Consider the following 20,159-nt stretch of genomic DNA (forward strand, 5'->3'; position numbering starts at 1 on the left):
CACACCCATCCTGACACACCCCTCCTGACACACCCCTCCTATCACACCCATCCTGACACACCCATCCTGACACACCCCTCCTATCACACCCATCCTGACACACCCATCCTGACACACCCCTGCTGACACACCCATCCTGACACACCCATCCTGACACAGCTCTTCTGACACACCCCTCCTGACACACTCCTCCTGACACACCCCTTCTATCACACCCCTTCTGACACACCCATCCTGACACACCCATCCTGACACACCCCTCCTGACACACCCATCCTGACACACTCTCCTGTCACACCCCTCCTGACACACCCATCCTGACACACCCTCCTGATACACCCATCCTGACACACCCATCCTGACACACCCCTCCTATCACACCCCTCCTGACACACCCATCCTGACACACCCCTCCTGACACACTCTCCTGTCACACCCACCCTGACACACCCCTCCTATCACACCCCTCCTGACACACCCATCCTGACACACCCATCCTGACACACCCCTCCTGACACACTCTCCTGTCACACCCCTTCTTGAGTGTGTGCAGATTCCTCCCTGGAGCGAGGACGCCCCTCAAGTGCATCTTTCAAGGCCATCCAGTGCCATGGCCAGGGACACCTCTCACTATCCCAGGCTGCTCCAAGCCCTGTCCAGCCTGGCTTTGGACATTTCCAGAGATCCAGGGGCAGTCCCAGCTGCTCTGGGCACCTCTGCCAGGGCCTGCCCACCCCCCCAGCCAATGTAAACCTGCTCTCTGTCAGCGTGGAGCCATTCCCCCTTGTCCTGTCACTACAGTTTTTGGTGATGAAAGTATGTGCATGTCAAGTTTACTGCTCTGCAACAAAGAGATTAAACTAAAAGCAGCTTTTAAAGAGAATAAAAGGGTTTTAATAGTAATTATTTCAGTATCATAATTGTTACTCACATTTCCTGCATCAAGTAACAACTCAGAACTTTAGCCAACAGCTTATAATTAATACAAGAAGATATTTTTATATTAAAGTTTCATAGGCAATATAAAGCTAATAAATTATTTACTGTCTGGTAAGTCATTAGTTCCATTCTATGGAGCCTCCAAGGTTCAATATTATTCTTATAATATTATCCATACTATTACTACTTGCACTTGTCATAAAACAACCTGCTTCCTATTACACACTTAAAATTAACAAAACACTATTTCTGATAGAAATTACCAGAATTTCAAAGTAATGAGAATGCAAAGTTTCCTATAAAATCTGCCCACATTCTGAAAGAACTGTGCTTGGAGAAAACTAAGCCTTTATTGAACCACATGCCCTAAAATAACTCCCTGCCTTCTGATATGGAACTCTACCCATTCTGGTCAGGAACAAACACTGCTGGCAATGGCAGGAACAACTCTAATATTAAGGATGTTATACTTGACCTCTGAACCCCTCCTTAGGAACAGGTTGAACTGAGATATTTTTCCAAATAAACTTTAATTTTTTGTAAATTATTCTAGCTTTTACCCATAACCATAAAGCAGAGAGAGTAGTTTTCACATACTGAATAATAAACTACTGAATAATACTCTGAGTACTTTCCAGTGAGTACTTTTGAAATACGCTGAAAGGTTATTTGAAATATATTTTAAAATGCATCTCAATATACTATCAAATTTCTTTTTTTTCTCTCTAAAGCAAAACAGATAAAACTTCTCAGTCCTTGCTCCTCAGCAGTCAGTCTTTGTCAGACCATCAATCACTATATCTGAAAACCCAATTTGCTGAGTGGAGTTAAAAGAACAAGTCTTCTGCCAGTTTTAATTGCAACAACGAGGAGAAGTGTAAAACTGTTGTTAGAGTAAGGTTACTTTCGTGCTGCCTTCATAAGCCTTAACAGCTGCACAGAGCTCCCAGAGAGCTATTTGTAGGGGAGAAAGACCCTCAAATTGGAAACCATGGGAGGGAGAGAATGCCAAAAATCCCTTCCCATCCAAGAGTGTAGACACCAAGGATAAAAACTTATTCATTAGTTAGAATAGCTGAAGTCTATTCAAAGCAGAGCAAAGCTTTATTTTGCTCTTCCAACAACCCAAAAGAAAAAATACTGATGAAAGCAGCCTGATTTTCAGACATCTGTTTGCCTTGGACTGATAGGCAAAAAGCCATGTCTCAGCTGAAAAAGAAACATGCTCTTCTCAGCATATCAAAGAAACCTAAACATCTTCCCAGAACATTACTCCAGGATTTCATCAGGTGAGAAACAAGTCTATTTTCCCCAGAGGTTTCTAACAAATTATATACAGAAATAGAAGAAGGTGGCTGACAACCCTCAGAATGGTGCACTTCCAGTTCCAAGCTAAAAGCAGGATGGCTTTTTTTTTGGCTGGGTTTCATTTGGGGGTTTGGTTTCTTTGGAGAGCGTTGGTTTTGGTTTGGGGTTTTGATGAGCAGTTAAAAATCTTAAACCTCAACCCTGCAAATAAATTTTAACCTATCAAAGCAGACTCAACTGATTCAGACAGAAGTGTACAGCACTGTGATACATCTTTGATTTTCCTGGAATATTCGTTAATAGTCACACCTTTTAACTGTAAATATCCCCAAACTGCCCTACCATTTAAGTGTATTTTATGGAGTAGTGTACAATCAGAATTTTATTATGCATCTACCTACATAAATCAGAGATTAGCAGGACATTCAGAGAGCACAACACTCGGACTCATCCAACACCTGTCATATTAATGGATTTCACAAGTATTAAAAAACTGGATATGGCCTTTACAGAACAATATATTTCACACCTCAAATGAATGGTAGTAAGCAATCAAATTCAAAACAGTAAAATAAACAATTTAGTTCAGTCAAATCAGTGCAATCTCTGTTTATTTGCAATTTAGATGTAGCTCTTGAAACTTTTTCCAGATCACAACTTGTCCCCAAGCAATGTCTGTCTACCATAAAGAAATAATATATTTCAGTCACTTTTCTACCAAGACTTAACAATCACATTTAAATTTATTTTTCATTTACAAAATTTGCCTCTTGATAAGGGTAGAGCACTTGTGCATGTCCTACAGCCAACTTCTGCATTTATCTGAATCCTTAACAAAGGATTTTTCACTTCTTCCAAGGCTGCAATTTTGAATACAAAAACACCTGAAGCTTATTTCACTTCTAAGCTTTTTACTCTGAAGTTCATCAGAAAATTACTTTCTAGCATTTAAATCAGCTAGTATGAAGTGACTTTAGAACAATGCCAAAGGATCATTTGAGAGCTGAAGTGGTGCCTTAACTGAAAAAATCTTTTCCTGCTTGCATCAAATCCAGAGTCCCTACACCCTGACAGTACCTTTTAACACATTAAGCAACTTTTAACACCACTTTCAATGTAATTGTACTCCTGAATCAACCACAGATTAGCCTATAATGTTACAAACAGTATTTAAGAAGAGTCCAAAAGGCACCTGCAACAAGATATTTACAGGTGATAAAAGATTAGAGTGAAAAGGAAAGAAACCATCCCGAACAGTGCAATGAATGACAGACTGCCAGTTAGTGTCATGTGAGGGTGGAAACAGGATTAGGATAAATGAGAAGATAAAGGAAAGGATGTCACTGAAGAGGGAGGAGGGAGGGAGATGGCAGAGAAGTTAAAGAGGTAGCTGAGGAAGGGTAGTTGTGCCAGCTAGCACAGGAAAGCAGACAGGTCTCTCCTTGCCCAGGCACCTACCTGGCTATCCCTCTTTGCCACAATTTAACACAAATGGTGTGCTTGAAAATTAAAGATGTATTGGAGATATTTGAAATAATCTCTGAAAAATTCAGAAGGAACTGGAGGAGGAAGTTTCAGTACAAATGCAGATGTCCTTTGTTCCTGTATTCCTCAGCATTTTTTAAGTAACTGCCCATGCTGTTTTCCCAGTAGAACCCAAATTCCTCCTACTCTGTCTTACTGCAGTCTCAGATAATGCTACCAAACCCCATGTTTGCTTGGGGTTCTTAAAATAAATTAAGCTATTCTGATGAACTAATTTACATGTTAGAGGAAGATCTCCTTTTAAAAGAGGACACATACTGCCTATCTTAAGACAGCAATCTTCCAAGAAACCCAAAAACATGAACTCCAACAACAAATAGGTTTCTTTTCATCCTTCTTCTCCTTACAACAAGAAGGACATATCAAAGAGTTTAAGAAAAGGTTTTCCTTCACTACTTCAGGATTTTTGTAGGATAAACCACAAAATTAACAGTCTTTTCATATAAACCAAATCAACACCAGCCCAGTTAGTTTCATGGTCACTGCAGTCACACCAAAAGCAGAGACAAGCAGAATGAAAGAAATAGGAGAACAAACCACTTGAAAGATGTTTGGCATCAGGCAAAAACATTTCTTATACAGACCTGGCACTACAACTTGTCAACAGTGAATGAAATGACAAGGGCACTGCAAGAAAAAACACCACAGGGTCGATGCTAAATACATAATGTGAAAGATCAGAGAATAATTAAAAGCCATATGAGCTCCATGGGCTTTGGAAACCAAAGGTGAAAGCCAGAAACACCAAGGAGGACCCTAAGCTGTTGTAAGAACTCCCTGAGGAAGGGTCATTTCACCCTTTAATTGTAAGATGAAATACATCACAGCATGGTATAAATGAGACCAGCAGTCCTCATAAGAAAGATGAGGGTTTTTGATACAACACTGAAATCTGATTTAATCCTATAAACAAACTGGGGTGTAGGAACACAGCAACAGACAGGACACGAGGGGACATGGACACACACAGGGGAAGGAAGCAGTCAATAGTAACAATTACAGATTAGGATCTACAGTTTTCAGAGTTTCAGCAGACTCCAAGGCTTATTGGAATGATTAATAAGGCAGGATTATTCCTCAAGCAGACAGAGCAATAGGCTGCTGGCTTCATGCCACTGAGTGCATCAAAACAAATCTTACAGGTGAAAAAATTTCAATTCTCAATAGAAATTTTGAAGCACCAGTTAATCCTACCCCCCAAAACAGACTATTAATGTTTAAAAGTGTGCTAATGCAAATGTCATTTCTATTATATATATATTCATATTTGTCTATAGATATAATATGTGTTTTCATAACATATATTTCAATGCTCTGATAGAGATTATATTTTTCTTTTTCCCTTTTTAATATGTAATGATATATTGAAGACTTTTTACTTTAAATCAGACAAAAAAAGCAACTGGAAACATCCCACCAACCCTTTCCATTCTGTAATTACTTATGCATTTACCTCTATGACTTCATGGAAAACACACTTCAGCAAATGCTAACTGTATTCAGGCCTGCTCTGATCAAATAAGGATAATAAAAGCACACATTGGCTACAGGCATTGAAGTATACAAAGCATTTTATACTGCTGTGTACTGTGGTTGTTTCTGACTCATAAAGCTTCTGTTCATGGCTGATTTTCTCAGCAAAGTCAAAAAGGCCTTCCTGCAATGTGATATCCTATGGTAACATTCCCATGCCAAAGGGGGCTTGGTAAGATCAGCCAGAGAGAGGAGGACTTGTGAGAAAGGTGTGAGGCAACATGTACTTTTTCTATATATCTAAGTAACACAATTGTGTGTGACAGACAAACTGATGGACAATTCCTACTTGGATAAACAAATGCAGAAAAAAATGCTGCAAACAGTTGGTGCTGATTACAACAACACCCTCCAGTCAGGATACTCGTGACTCCACACAGCAAAGCGCTGCTCCACAAAGGAAATGTGCTTTCCCAGTCTTTCCACTTGGTTCCAGGAGAAACACTTCAGATTCCAGAAAAGTGTGACATTTCCCAATCAATCAATTTGAGGCAGATTGTTTACTGCACACTTGGAAAAGGAATGTGATTATAAAAGGATTTTAAAAAATGGAAGCCTTCAATTCTCAAACCATTTTTATAAGGAACTGAATTATTACGTACAGCTTCAGGAGGAAATAGAATTTTCTGGAGAGGCGTTGTTAGAAGAGGTGCCAGGAGTAATAACTTACACACTGCTAAAGGGAATTCACAAAAACCTTAAACCCATGAAGTAACAGATATCTCACAAGCATACACGCTGTAGAATGGATGGTTACAAAATTTAATGAGACCGAAGATTTGAAAGAACATTTTTTAGTGGATGATTTACTTTTCTTATTAATAATTAACTGTTCTAAGTATTTTGATAAAGTCTTACATTTCTACTCACCTGATTCATTTTGAATTCCTGTTGTGTTCTGAAAAGATACACACAACAAAGAAACTCCTTTGATTACATGAACCCTAAAAAGAAAAACAGACAATTGTAATACGTACCTATGTACAAATTTACATTGAACTGAAAGTACACACAGAGCTGTAGTTTTCTTCCTAATTCATCTGTAGAAAAGGAGCATTTTGCTTTAGAAAAAATCTGCTCCAAGCTACGGTTTTGTTATTACAGCTCAAGTGTGTCTGAATAATCTCAAGATGGATATCTAGCATTAATCTTTTCCCTATTTTAAATTATGACGTAACAGATGTGCTCAGGTAAGGTCGTTCCATTTGTTTTTTAAAGTCAGTTAGTTTGCTCAAAAGTGAGTACTTTTAAGAACTTTAGAAATCAGATCTCTTTAGAATTTTATATCAAAGCATTATTGTGGTTTTCAGATTTTAAAAAAATGCATGTATTCTCTTCTTTATTAGAAACAGGAAAATATTCCTTAAATTGAGCTGTATTGAAGTATTTTATTACACTAATGCATTTTACGTTCCTTTTTAATAAAAGCCTGAGATTTCAAAAGGTGTCTGACAAAAATTCCCAGTTCAAGTAGGCATCAAATTTGGAAACTCATGACTTGATGGAAAACTATTCAGAATGATGCCATATCTAAGCATCAAGATCAACTCACTTTCTTCTTTTTTTTTAATGTATACAAAACAGCTTTTTTGCAAATTAGGCCAAAAACACTTTTAGTCTCATTGTCATAGACAATTTTCAATAAATTAACGTCCCCCATTTATGAAAGTTAACTGGTCCCTCCTCACTTAAAGCACTTTATTCAAGAGCTGCTTTATCTTCCCTGTCTTTAGCTTTCTTACTATAACAACATTCAACTGATTTTTTTTACTAAGTACTCTGCATAAGTACCAACATTTAATTTAAAATAAGTTCAAGCAAAATCTACTCCAAATACATTTCACATAATCCCTCACATCTTTACACTGAAAGAATTCTTAATGCTTTGCAAAAGTGCCAACACTGCCAAGCATCATTCAAATGTTATACTGCTTAAAAAATCCATAAGAAAAGGAAAAATGTCCTTGTAAATGATATTTCTGTTGTTTACAGCTCTTCCAGGATTAACTCCTTTTGTCCTGGTGTTTCCATACTACGTGAGCATTTAAACAAAGAGCTGAAATATCTGAATTTTAGTTCCAGTTTTGCAACTGATTCTGAGGGATTTAAAGTCTGCCAGCAAAGGCCAGTTATGGGATAAGGAGCTCCATGTGAACAGCTTGTACACATCCAAAGAAAAGCATTCCTTTTGGAATGCATTATTACTAACTTCCTAACTTATTTCAGTATTGGAGTCAGGATAAACGTCTGTACCTCAGCTGAGACCTGAACATCAGTGAAAAACCCAACAATCTTATTCATTGTTCATTGGGACAGAACCCATGCAACATTGTTTTAAAAAGGAAATAAATGCATAGCAGCAGAGGTGTCAAATAATTTCCTAGTATGAAACCAAACTTACTTTTAGTATCAAACGTCTCATTTTTCTATACTGTTAGAATATTTTTATATAATTACTCACAGAAAGTCTAGAAAAGCCAGAACCTCTCAGGGACACAGGAGCACAGCCTGAGGAGCACCAGGCTGTGGCTGGGAGGAGTTGATGTTGTTACTGTCTCCACCTGCCTATTTCTACCTTTTCTCTCCCCTCTCACCAAATATCATCATTCCCTCCATGCCACAGGCTCTGCTGTTCACTTCTGACCACAAATCTGGAATGTGGGAAACCCACTGCAGGAGTTGTACCACTGTACACTGTGGCACAGTGGTGAATGATTCCTGTGACACCCATCTCCTGCACTGCACACTTTGCCCAAAACTCCAGATACACACACAGAGTAAGGATTTAAAACACTGCCTTATACACACACAGTAAGGATTTAAAACACTGCCTTATACTCACACAGTAAGGATTTAAAGCACTGCCTTATACACACACAGTAAGGATTTAAAACACTGCCTTATACACACAAAGTAAGGATTTAAAACACTGTCTTACAGAAGCAAACATTGAACACCATCACTATCCACTGCTAAATGTGTCAAATCTGAGACAAGTAAATAGCAATAAAGTGATGGGCTGCAGAGTCAAAGTCCTGTCAAGCCGAAAATTTCCTCTCAGATGAATTTTCTTAGCCCAGTTATTAAATAAATTACTCAAAAGATTTGAAAAGCAGACAAAATCTTCTTACTTTGTTATATTTGAGCACTAAAAATACATTTTTCTTCTTTTCCATTTACTAATTCAAAAATGCTTTGCTTAGAATTAATAGTCAACAAAGAATTTTCAAAACAAAAATAATGTTATTTTTACAAATGTTGCAAATATTTTATTCAACTTTTATAAAACTGGTTGTATCCAAACCTCTCAATGGTATTTCTTATGAGATGACAACAGATCTTAAAAAACTGATGTAGTTAATCAACTACACAACAGTTTAGGCAGATTCCCAACAGACTGTACTACTCTATATTCTTTCAACTACCAATTAGCAGTGGAGCCACTTGAGCATAAAACAGAATTAGGTGAAAAATTAAACCTGTAGTAAAGCAAAAGCTTTAACAAGTATTTTTAAAGCTATTAATTTAAAATACACACTTCTTATTAAAATTTTATACCTGCAGTTCTGTGTTTTTTGCCCTCTTCCACATTACTTATTTTGTTGAAAGTGAACTTAACTATGTGGAAAGCAAGATTAATTGCACTGAAAAAGAAATACAATTAATACTGTACAGAGTCTTGTGTGCAGCCACTAGTTTTCTTTCTACCTAAAATGAAATGTAAGAACAGAAATATCTGTAACAGTAAACTTGGGGTTTAACTTTCGGTACAAAATGTTCAACAAACTCAAGAAAATATGAAACTAATTCTACAACTGCTGCCCAAACACAAGTTCCCAGCACTATCAGTGAGTACCAACAGGGTCTTTACTCTCATCACTGCAAGCAGGAACAAGCTCTGACTCCACACAGGGAGGAATTCCCAGCTCCTGTGCAGGATTTCCCAGAAAAGCCCCACAGAAAACCACACTGCTCTGATGAGGCACCAGGGCAATCTGTCATCTATTAAAGGTACAACCATGGCCCTGCTAAATCAGTTTTAAAGTTAGTAATAGTCAACAACTGCATTAGTACTTTGAAAAAGTCACTCAGCAGCTCCATCAAATACAGGTAACAAGTATTTTCATCCAACCTTTGCCCCAAACTCAACAGCAATATAACCTAACCTATTAAAGACCTGGATATTGTTAATAACATTTGCCACAGTAAACTTCAGCCATTCACTGACAGCCTCAGGAAAAGAACAATAAAGGTTCTATCCCAAAAGTGAAGCACACACACCAGCAACCTGAATTTTCCAAATTAATTCTCAGAAAACATTTCCAAGTCATATTGATTTTAAACTACTACTTACTGCTCTATCTCATGAGTACAAAAAATACCACACACTTACTCAAGACATTAAAGGGAAACAAAGAAGAGAAAGAAGATCTACTGCATGAAGTTATCTTTGAGTTTCAGAAAAAATTCTTTTTCTGAAAGGCTCAGTTTTAGTCAACAAATTACATTTATTCATATAAGAATATACAGGGCATTTGTATCTAAGGAAACACTGTGGTCTCTAAAATGAAATGCTTAAAGCAAAAAGTATTTTGACATTATTTCTGAACCTATGCTTCAGAATCTTAAGTATTCCCTTAGAAAACCTACAATTTGTTAGGAATAAAGTCTGCAAACAAAAGCAAGTAATTTTATTCAAAACCATCATTGCAGATCATCCCTTTCCAACTCAAGCAGACTAGTAAGCATTCCTAGGTTTTACTAAGTAGACAATCTTCTGGTTTTATAAGCCATATTTATAATTTCTGTATGTGAGGGTTTTTTAAATCCCAGAATCAAAAAGCATTGTGAAAGAGAATGCTGCTTCCAATGCAGATGAAGGAAAAGCCAGGCATGAGAGTATCAATCCTATTTTGGAAGCTGAAAATGGGACATGCATTACATCACTGCTCCAGTAAAAACATGTTCATTAGAGAACCAGGAACAACTTGAAAGTCTCCATGGCCTCTTTTCCTAATGACCGAGGTTCAGGCTGGGATACTGCACAGCTCTTGGCTTTGTTTTACTTTCTAGCTGCAGCACATGACTGTTTTTTAAACATCACGACATCTACATGTTTTCAATACTGAAATACTCTCATCCACGAATTTTCCATGCATTAGGTGAAATAAAGCTTGCCAATTTAAAAACATAAAGTTCCTGTTAACTCTAAAAGATTAAAATATGCATGTGATAGGGCATCCTGTTTCCACTGATAGGCACTTAAATGCAAAGACATTTTCAGTTATTCAAGGCTGCCTGAATAAGAACAGAATAAAAATGGGCAGACAATGATTTTCTGAACACTAAAATCTATTACCTATTGTCCAATAAGAAAAAAGGCTTTGCTTACTGCCACGTAACCAAATAAACTGTTACACCTCAGGAAGGTTTATTCAGGTAACCAGGATAATAAGCCAAGAAATCACCAACACAACACAAACCCCAAGTTCATTAATTAAACAGCAACTAGTCAAGAGAAGTCAACAGAAAACAAGCCTCTAACATGTGCAAATATGCAGAAATACCATTCCAATCTTCAGATATAAATGCACTTTGACTCACAAATGCAGTAAAACCCAATGAAAATTTTCTCAGATAAGTACACTGCTGATTTACTCCTATGTGAAAAAGTCAATTTCAGCCTTTTTTTTTTACAACACAGGACTCGTCCTCCCACTTTTGACTACAGCACGTTTTATACAGAGGCCAAGAAGAAATATTTTGCAGCTCATTATGCTCAGTGGAGAAAAAACCCAATGGTTAAAGAAATTATGTCATTTGGGGGTTTAGGTATCAGGATCATATCTGCCCTTTCCATGCAAACAAGTTCAACAGCGAAGATACTACAGTACTTTAAAGAGGTTTGCCAAGGCAGGAATACATTACTGGTCATCTCCAAACCTCTCTCTCCTTCCAACAGAGAGATACCCAGTAAGCTGCATCTCCCTTTTATACACTTTATATTACTTGTTTATCCCTAAGGATCAAGGCTTTTATGTGTAATAGTGAAATGGAGATGTCACTGCACTGCAGGATGGACTTCCAGAGCCATTTCAGTTCTTACAGAGAAAGACTTTCTGCTTTACTTCTCTTCCATTCTCAAGCAAATTTTCAATAGTAAAAAATGGATGTCTTATAGAAATGCACAGAAGTGCTTGAACATTCTTCCCACCTTCCATGCTGTGCTGGTAGAAAGCTGCTCCTTGGATTCCCATAAAACAGACACCAACTCAGGAATCTCCACACACCATACTTATCGTGGCATTTCTAGCAAAGATACTGTATCCAAAGTGCTGTTTTACCCTTTAATTAACATAACTAGGGTTGTAGGTAGTAACTGTAGGTTGTAACTGTAAGTGCCACTTATTTTTATGGCCTATGCTATGAACTGTGGAGGCACTGCTATCCCAGCAAATCCTGGGAGCCATATCCTTGAAAACACATGGCTCTCACTGCTGTCTCTGCAAGTCCAAAAGTTCTCTTGTTTCTTAAAAGTCACTCCTTCATCTATCAGTGATGCACTGAAAAGTGCCAATGCTCTCACTAATTGACCAAAACTGCTTTCCTGCAGTTGGAAGAGCTGGAAATCTCTACACCAAGGAAAGCAGCCCTGAATTCTTAACACGCCCATTATTTTTATTGAAATGTTGTGTCAGAAGACAACAATATAGAATCATGGAATGGCTGGGGCTCAAAGAGACCTTAAAGCTCATCCAGTCCCACCCCTTGCCATGGGCAGGGACACCTTCCACTGTCCCAGGCTGCTCCAAGCCCTGTCCAACCTGGCCTTGGGCACTGCCAGGGATCCAGGGGCAGCCACAGCTGCTCTGGGCAGCCTGTGCCAGGGCCTCCCCACCCTCATGGGGAACAATTTCTTCCATATTTCTAACCTAAACGTCTCCTTTTTTCATTTAAAACCATTACTTCTTGCCCTATGACTACAATTCCTGGTGATAAACATACTAATTACATGCCATGCTGCTGTACATCTCCAGTTACCCTAATCTATTTAGAATATTTGAATAAGCTGGAAAAGGCTTTGCAGCCAAATAACATGCCCAAAATCCAGAGCACGTTCTTGGAAAAGCAAACTGGGGCAGCATGAGAAGCACAAGCAGCCCTGCTGTTCTCTAGAGCTGTCCACTGCAGCTCACTCAAATGTGAAACACAAATAGTTCTCTTGCCACTGAATGATCATTTAGCAGGTGCAGCCATACCACTTTCTCTTCCTTCCTCAACAATTAAAAACGACCTGAAGTTTTCTTTAATGTTTCAGAATGGAAATTTTGCGGCTTCATATGAATTTGAAACCACTGGAAACTTCACTGAATGTTTCAGCTACCTGTCCATGAGATGGTTATCAGCAACGCTCCACAGGCTGCTCTGGCTTCAAATAAAAAATGCACTTACGATACATCTCTTGAGCTGTTCTAAATGTCTTACATGAATATTTTTCATCTCACTCCAAACAGTTTTCCCCCACAGTACCTCCATGAATTATTCTCCGACTTAGAATAATTCACAGATGGGCATTTCCAGGGAAGGAACCAATTCTGGAGTTAATTCCTTCAAGCCCTGCTCGCTCAGCTTGGCGGAACGTGACCTGCGGGAGCCTTGGGGCCTGCGAAGCGCCACAACTTCTGAAGTCACTTTGAAAGAGCAGAGTTCTCTCAGCATCGGGCTGGCAGCGGCAGGAGCCAGCCGACACTTCCGAGGCAGCATTTTCAGGATAAAAAAATTGAAAAAGCCGCCCGAGGGATGGAGCATCTTCCTCCAACCGGCCTCCTTCGCCATCCTCCGCCCTCTCCTCTCCCCTCCCCGAGGCGCTCCCACGTCCCGGCGGGCACAGGTCTCGCACCTGCCGCCGCTGCCCTCACGCCCCCGGCCGCCGCCTCCCCGCGGACCCCGGGGCGGCTCCGCACCCGGAGCAGCCTCCGCGGGCCCCCTCCCTGCGCGGCCGGCCCTGCCCTGCGCCCGCCCGGCCCGTCCCGGCTGCGCCCGGCGGGTCCCGCCGCTCCCGCTCACCCGGGCCCCGCTGGCGGCGGAGCGGCCTCAGCGCCGGCACCGTCCGGGCGCCATCTTGTCTCCAGCCTCGGAAGTGACGTTGGGGGGAGGCCGCGGGCAGGGCCCGCCGCGGGACCCCCAGAGCCCCTTCCTGCCCTTGCTGGGCTTCTTCGGCTTCATCGGCTTCATCCCCCTCATCACCAACATCCCCTTCCTGCCCTTCCTCGGCTTCTTCGGCTTCATCCCCAACAGCCCAAACAGCCCCTTCCTGCCCTTCCTGGGCTTCTTCAGCTTCATCCCCAACAGCCCAAACAGCCCCTTCCTGCCCTTTCTGGGCTTCTTCAGCTTCATCGGCTTCATCCCCCTCATCCCCAACAGCCCCTTCCTGCCCTTCCTGGGCTCCATCGTCCTCATCTCCCTCATCACCAACAGCCCCTTCCTGCCCTTCATCGGCTTCTTCAGCTTCATCCCCAACAGCCCCTTCCTGCCCTTCCTGGGCTTCTTCGGCTTCATCCCCCTCAACCCCAACAGCCCCTTCCTGCCCTTCATCGTCCTCATCCCCCTCATCACCAACAGCCCCTTCCTGCCCTTCATCAGCTCCATCATCCTCATCACCAACAGCCCCTTCCTGCCCTTCATCGGCTCCATCGTCCTCATCCCCAACAGCACCTTCCTGCCCTTCATCCCCCTCGTTCCCAACAGCCCCTTCTTGCCCTTCCTCGGCTCCATCGTCCTCATCCCCCTCATCACCAACACCCCCTTCCTGCCCTTCATCGTCCTCATCCCCCTCATCCTCAACAGCCCCTTCCTGTCCTCCATCAGCTCTGTCCCCCTCATCATCTTTATTGCACTCATCGCTCTCATCCCCAGCAGTCTCTTCCTCCCCTTCACTGTTTTGCAGCTCTTCATCACCTTCATCCCCAAGAGCCCCTTTTGCCTTCATCCTTTACATTGCCTTCACACCCAACATCCCCAAGAGCCCCTTCATCACCTTCATTACCTTCATTCCCATATCCCTTTCACCCCCTTCATCACCTTCCCCAACACTGCCTTCCTCCCATTCATCCCCTTCATCCCTTTCCATCCCCTTCACCCTCCTTACCCCCCTTAACCCCTCCATGCCCTGAGCCCCCTCAGATCACACCACACGCTCCAGCCACTTCCATCCACCACCCTCTGCCAGACAATCAACATGTTCTCCAAGCCCTCTTTCCCATTGCTTTGGGGGTTTTTTTAAAGTCTTTTTCATCTTTTCGCAGTAAAGCAGATCCACGGGGTTCTCACCTGTGACCGAAAAAAGTGAGGTGGCTGAAGGTCACTGAAGTGATTTGGGAACTGACCCTCACAGCCCTGAGGGACCCAGGCTGTCGCTGGCTTGGGACTCATTTGTGCTGCACACAAGTTGTTCTGTTCCATCTAAACCAAGGTTTTCTCACTGCAATTTCTGAGTAAGTACCTAAGAGGGAAAGAACCCCTCCATAATCACCTGCTGGGAGATGTCTGTATTTGTACTGCAAGACATAGCAGTGTCTCTGCCCTTAATTTCTCTCTCCCCTGAATGTTCTGTTCATCCTTAATGCAGTCAAAGATGTATTTCTCTCAGGCTTGGACTGTATATTAGCTGGATTGTTAAGAATTTGCCATTTTCCCAGAGGAGAATCCCTGACTTAAATCCATAGGACATTAATACATAAATTCAGAAATATTTTACATTTATTTGATTATGTACATCGGTGAGTAACATTAAAACTGTCAGTAAGGCTGGGCACAAAAAATACTCCTATAGCATCAAGGCAGAGGAATTCCATTCCATTCCATGAAGTTGGAAGTTTTCCTCAGCAGGTAGCCAAGCAAATCCCCTGTCTGCCCACTCTTATCAAAAGAAAGATTTTTTAAAACAATCCACCATATTACCAAGAAATATAGTTACAAACATAATCTTTCACACATCTGGAAGGCACAGGCTGCCAGGGAATTTGAACACCTCTGCAGTGATGCTTAGCTTTGGCAAGCAACATCAGACTGAAAAATAACAAGACACAGTGATTTCTCTACCTGGAACACTCAGGATACATTTATATTTATATTTATTTATATTTTATGCAGTGTTGTATAGGCACCCCATAACCAGTTTTGAAGCCTCTAATTTTAGTAGTAAAAAACCCTCAAATATGTTTAAACTACTGTGACTTATTAAACTAAATTAATTCTAATTTAGCTGTATTAAGATTTAATTTTATAAGTAAGCTAGACTAGTCACACTTGTGTAAATTTGGGTGTTATTTTAAGAAAAATCAAGGTTCCCATTTAACATGGTAGAGCTCTATACCTGTAACAGAAAAATTTAAAACATAGAACAAATTACATACACACTAGCTAGAATATGAACCTTTCTACCTTTGCTGTTAAATATAAGATTTCCCAGAAGTATCACAAATAAAAGAAATCATAACTTTTCTCCAACTGTGTACAAGTCATCCATTTTCCCCACATTTATACTGAGAATATCTACCATCTGGTGGTGTTCCAGGGGACCTGCACTTTCAATTTACACTTTCAGTTGTCAGAGAAACCTACAAATCTTTATTTGATTAAAGTTCAGAACACCTAATTTTTTGTATTCTGAAAACATCAATATTTCTGCTTTTGTGCTCTCTAAAATGATGAATAAGCTTTTCTGGTTACTCGGAGGTATGTAAGAACACAGGAGAGAAAAATATTAGCAAAAACCTTTTTTGTAAATCTTGGGCATCTGACTGAATATATTCATGGTGACTGAAAAGGTGACTCGTGGGTTAGAGAGAATTATCTTCTCATATGTGAAAATCTTAGTGAGCCCATTTCTAGAAAAGATTATTTTATCCGAAGTTCTAAATAGCCTTGAAAGTAAGTGGACTCCAGTGATACCAGTACAGCCAGTTCTTCTCTGGTTAAATGGGACAAGGTGTCTTTTATCATAATTTCTGTGCTGTTCTGCTTTGTTTTGGACGCTCTTTTTGTCATAGAAGACAACGTGCTGCATGTTATGGCTCTGGGAAAGACTGAGCTGCTCAGGTTACTGGTTATTAATAGCTCTGAATTTAAGCAATATTGCCATCTTTTTCTGGAAGTGTAGTTTTGGGAAACAAAGAATTTACTGAACTGCAGAGATATTTTGGGAAGCTGTTCTCAAAACGTCCTGGGGAATGGGACTCTTAAGACTCAAGCATTAAATATTCCTGCTCCTTTCCCTTCCTGCTGGTTTAGGTGAGCCCTTCTAACCTCAAGGTCCTTCACAGTCCTCATTTCTACAGCCTGCACCAGTAGCAGGTTTTGTTACAAAAATCTAATTTTTCACAGCTCAAAGCAATGTCCAAGCTTTCACATGACTCAAATGTCTCATGGTTTGGTTGTCACTCTTGTCTGTGTTGTTGCTCACCTGTTACATTGTACCAAAGTTCCATTGTACCTGCTGACCCACAGGCGCTGCTTTTCCTACAGCTTTAGAGCAGTCCCTTTTCAGGATCACTTTATGGAATTGACCATAGGCCATACCTAGTTAGTCTTAGATATTTGGGCTCTACATCCTGCTCCAGGGGCTTCCCCACAACTCCCATTTGACTGATTTTAGTAAAAGGGTAACCAGGATACCTGATGGGACAGAAAAGGGGTGTTAAGTCAGTTATGTTGTTTGATCCCTTCTTATCACAGGTTGTGATCCCAAGACTTGTACCCTGTTTTACACAAGAGATGACCCCTGTCCAAGACTGATTGTTGCCTTCTGCAGAGTGTGACATCTGCTGAGATCTTCTGCAGGTAAATTCGGTAGGATTTGATACAATGAGTTGGATTTAACCTTAAGGATTATCCAGTTCTACCCTGCTGCCATGGGCAGGGACACCTTCCACTGCCCCAGGTTGTTCCAAGCCCTGTCTAACCCAGCCTTGGACACTTCCAGGGATGGGGCAGTTGTGCTAAGATGGACTTAGTAGCTGTTTCTCTCATGCTATTCACATTAACTGGCTAAAATTTGTCTGTATAAATTATATCAAAAGTGTCACAGGGCTAAAGATAAAGTTCACTAAAATATAAATTTATCAATGACATTGGACAATCTCCATTGCAAACTAGAGCAGATATTTTAGTATTTTCTCTCTAAACTGATTTGATCACTACAGGATTGGGTCCAGAAAATTGATGACTATGAGTTTCTTAGCGGAATTAATCACTTAAACTTAATTAATCAAGAAATATTTATGTTGAGAGAATATGTTGGCAATACTCCATGGAAGAAAGAACACGTTTTTGTGCTGCCTACCACTTGTGAAGTGCCAAGCTGGCTCAGAGGATGAAAATAGCACTGAGAATGGAGGAAGCATCTCATTGTCTGCACTCCTGTTTCTTCCAGCTTCCAGCAGCTGGATCAGCCAGAGCCACTGAGGTGCTGTATAGATGGTGGTAGGCAAACCATGAGTAACCAATATGTGTAGCTTTTGTTTTGTTGGAAGTATTTTAAAAATAAAACCAGGCTTGATGAGTAAGGGGCAATACATAAGAATCTGAAACTTTTCTGTTATGAACATGCTCATCTTTCCTGCAAAAATGCCATCAGTAATTCCCACCACTAGCTGGGGCTCAGGTACAGCTTACTGAGTGTGCAGTTATCATGCATCAACATCAGCCTGCAGTGAGGAGTCTTTAATTTAAATTAAATTTAATTTCATATTCTGCTCATGCACTTCTTTACCCATTGCTTTTTGTCAGGTGCATGAAATCTGAAGCCATTCTTGTGGCTCTTGCTCCCTTTTCTGCATGAAATGCAAGCATGGCTCTCCTTCTCAATAATTCTATTGCTTCTTTCCCCTCAGTCAAGCATACTTATTGTGTTAGTAAGTTAAGTATTAATCATGACAAAATGAACTAGAAGAATTAATCAGAAAAACTGTTTTCAAGGAGAAGTTTCATAGTTACAACTTAAAAATTTCTTAACTTCAGCCCTTTCAGGTTTAAATGAACAGGTGGCAGGCTTTGCCTCCCTGTGAGAAGTGATTAATAGTAATGAATGCCTACATGTTCTCATTAATATTTTGTCTATTACAAAGACTCAGATCTTAGTTCCAGGAGTAGTTTCCTCAGGATAAGTCCAGGTCTGGATCACAGAGGGAACTTTGAACAGAAACTTACACCAATAAATTCTTCCACTACTTTGTAACAGACAGCCTTTTCTGTACTGCAAAAGTGAGCTGTGCTTTTTAGATACAACTTGCCTTTAAGGGCTGACTTTTAGGTCAAAATCTCTTGTACCATCTATATGTAAAGCTCTAAGTGGTGAGAAGTGGACTTTTCTTAATTCTCTGTCTAAGCAGTTTGTAGGGGTGCAGGCAGGAAAAGAGCTCTGGCTGTCCCTTATTTCTCAGTAAATTGCCTCAGTGCCTGATGTAGAGGAGAGGACATTCCTTCAACAAGGAAGCTGGAATGTACTACACTGTGCTCAGTTATTGCTGCTTATTCAACTCCTGTGGGGTTTGTTCCTGTGGTGGATAGGAAATGAGGAAGAGCTGACATTCCTATCTCTTTTCCCTTGAGCACACCTGCTGAACCTGTTAATTCCTTCCCTGTTTCCTGCTGCATCCCTGATAGGATGAATCAAATGTCATGAGGCAAAATAACCACAGGGCTCAAAGGAATGTGTTATTTGAGGATAACATGGTTCATAAAGGCAGGAAATGGGGTTGCTTCCCAGCTCAGATGAGACATACAGTACTAATTTCCTAAGACAAATATCAGTACATTTAAAATCACCTTGTTAGAAAATGTTTTGTCATTCTGGAGGGAAGAAGGGAGTATTTCAACAAGGATTTAGGTTCATGCACTTCCAGCCAATGATTTAACTCAGTTGCTGGTCAGTATTGCCTTCAAGTTATTACCAGTAATTGCAAGAAAATTGGTTAAAGGGATTGTGTAGTACAAAGAAATCCATGTTCTTAGAACATGAATAGCTTCCAGTTCTGCACGGGAGAAAGAAGCCCCAGGTTCTCTGAAGAACAGATCAGAGTCCCCTTCAATAGGACCATCTTCCCCTTCAGATCCCAGCTTTTTTACATAGCTGTTACTGGACTTGTTGCTGTGTTCCATCAGTATCACTCTTACTGCCTTTACTATCAGAAGATAAGGCTGTAACCTTTTAAAGTTTGTTTTTTTTTTCCCTGATGCAAATTTATCAGTGTACTGATGTGGATTAACATCTGAAGTGGCCTCATAGGCTGGCAAGACCATTATTCACTTTCAGCTCAAGCTGGAAATGTGAACAAAAATTAAATTTTAGTGAAGACAAAGTGTTGCAGTTCTCTGCAGTTCTTCTCCTTCCATTTTCCTCTTTTTTTGTGCGTGTCACTCTTTGGTTTTGGTTCTGAACTCTCAATAATCACTCATCCTTGCCAACTGCCTTCTGGAGACAGAACACAGCTTTGAAAATGCATGGAATGTGCAGCACTCCTTTGCCTGCTAAGACATTTACCAGTTTAGCATTTACCAGAGTCTGAAAATCTGACTTCTCAAGCCTGGAAGAACAAGCTCCATGTTTGAATGGGGATCTTTGTGTTGCAGCCCAACTGTTTGTTGCAGAGCAGGGGGAGCTGTGGGTTTGGTCTGATGCCTAAATCCACAAGGCCGGGACAAAGACACATGGCCAGTGTGATGCTGGGTTTATTTATCCATAAATACCTCCAAGCTGCAGCTGTGTAAAGTGTACAAAGCATTAATTCAGCCTTCTCATTATGGCACCTGGTGTCAGGTTACAGATCCCCCGT

At 40.6% G+C, this 20,159-nt stretch overlaps 1 protein-coding gene across 3 annotated transcripts in view; it reads right to left on the reverse strand.

Annotated features, from left to right (window-relative positions):
* PRDM2 (PR/SET domain 2) overlaps window positions 1-13,463 on the reverse strand; it is a 67,608-nt gene extending 54,145 nt beyond the window's left edge. For 2 of the 3 annotated variants that reach the window (XM_058855029.1, XM_058855031.1), the window contains exons 1-2: window positions 13,393-13,463; window positions 6,196-6,269 (exon numbers count right to left, since the gene is read on the reverse strand). In XM_058855029.1, coding sequence (XP_058711012.1) covers window positions 6,196-6,204 — 9 coding nt within the window. In that variant the 5' untranslated portion in view covers window positions 6,205-6,269; window positions 13,393-13,463. Of the gene's footprint in view, window positions 1-6,195; window positions 6,270-12,855; window positions 12,969-13,392 lie in introns of those variants that run through there. The other variant, XM_058855030.1, reaches the window with a different exon arrangement.
* Window positions 13,464-20,159: the final 6,696 nt, after the last annotated feature.

The sequence above is a fragment of the Poecile atricapillus genome, chromosome 22, assembly GCF_030490865.1.
Source record: "Poecile atricapillus isolate bPoeAtr1 chromosome 22, bPoeAtr1.hap1, whole genome shotgun sequence".
Lineage (NCBI taxonomy): Eukaryota > Metazoa > Chordata > Aves > Passeriformes > Paridae > Poecile > Poecile atricapillus.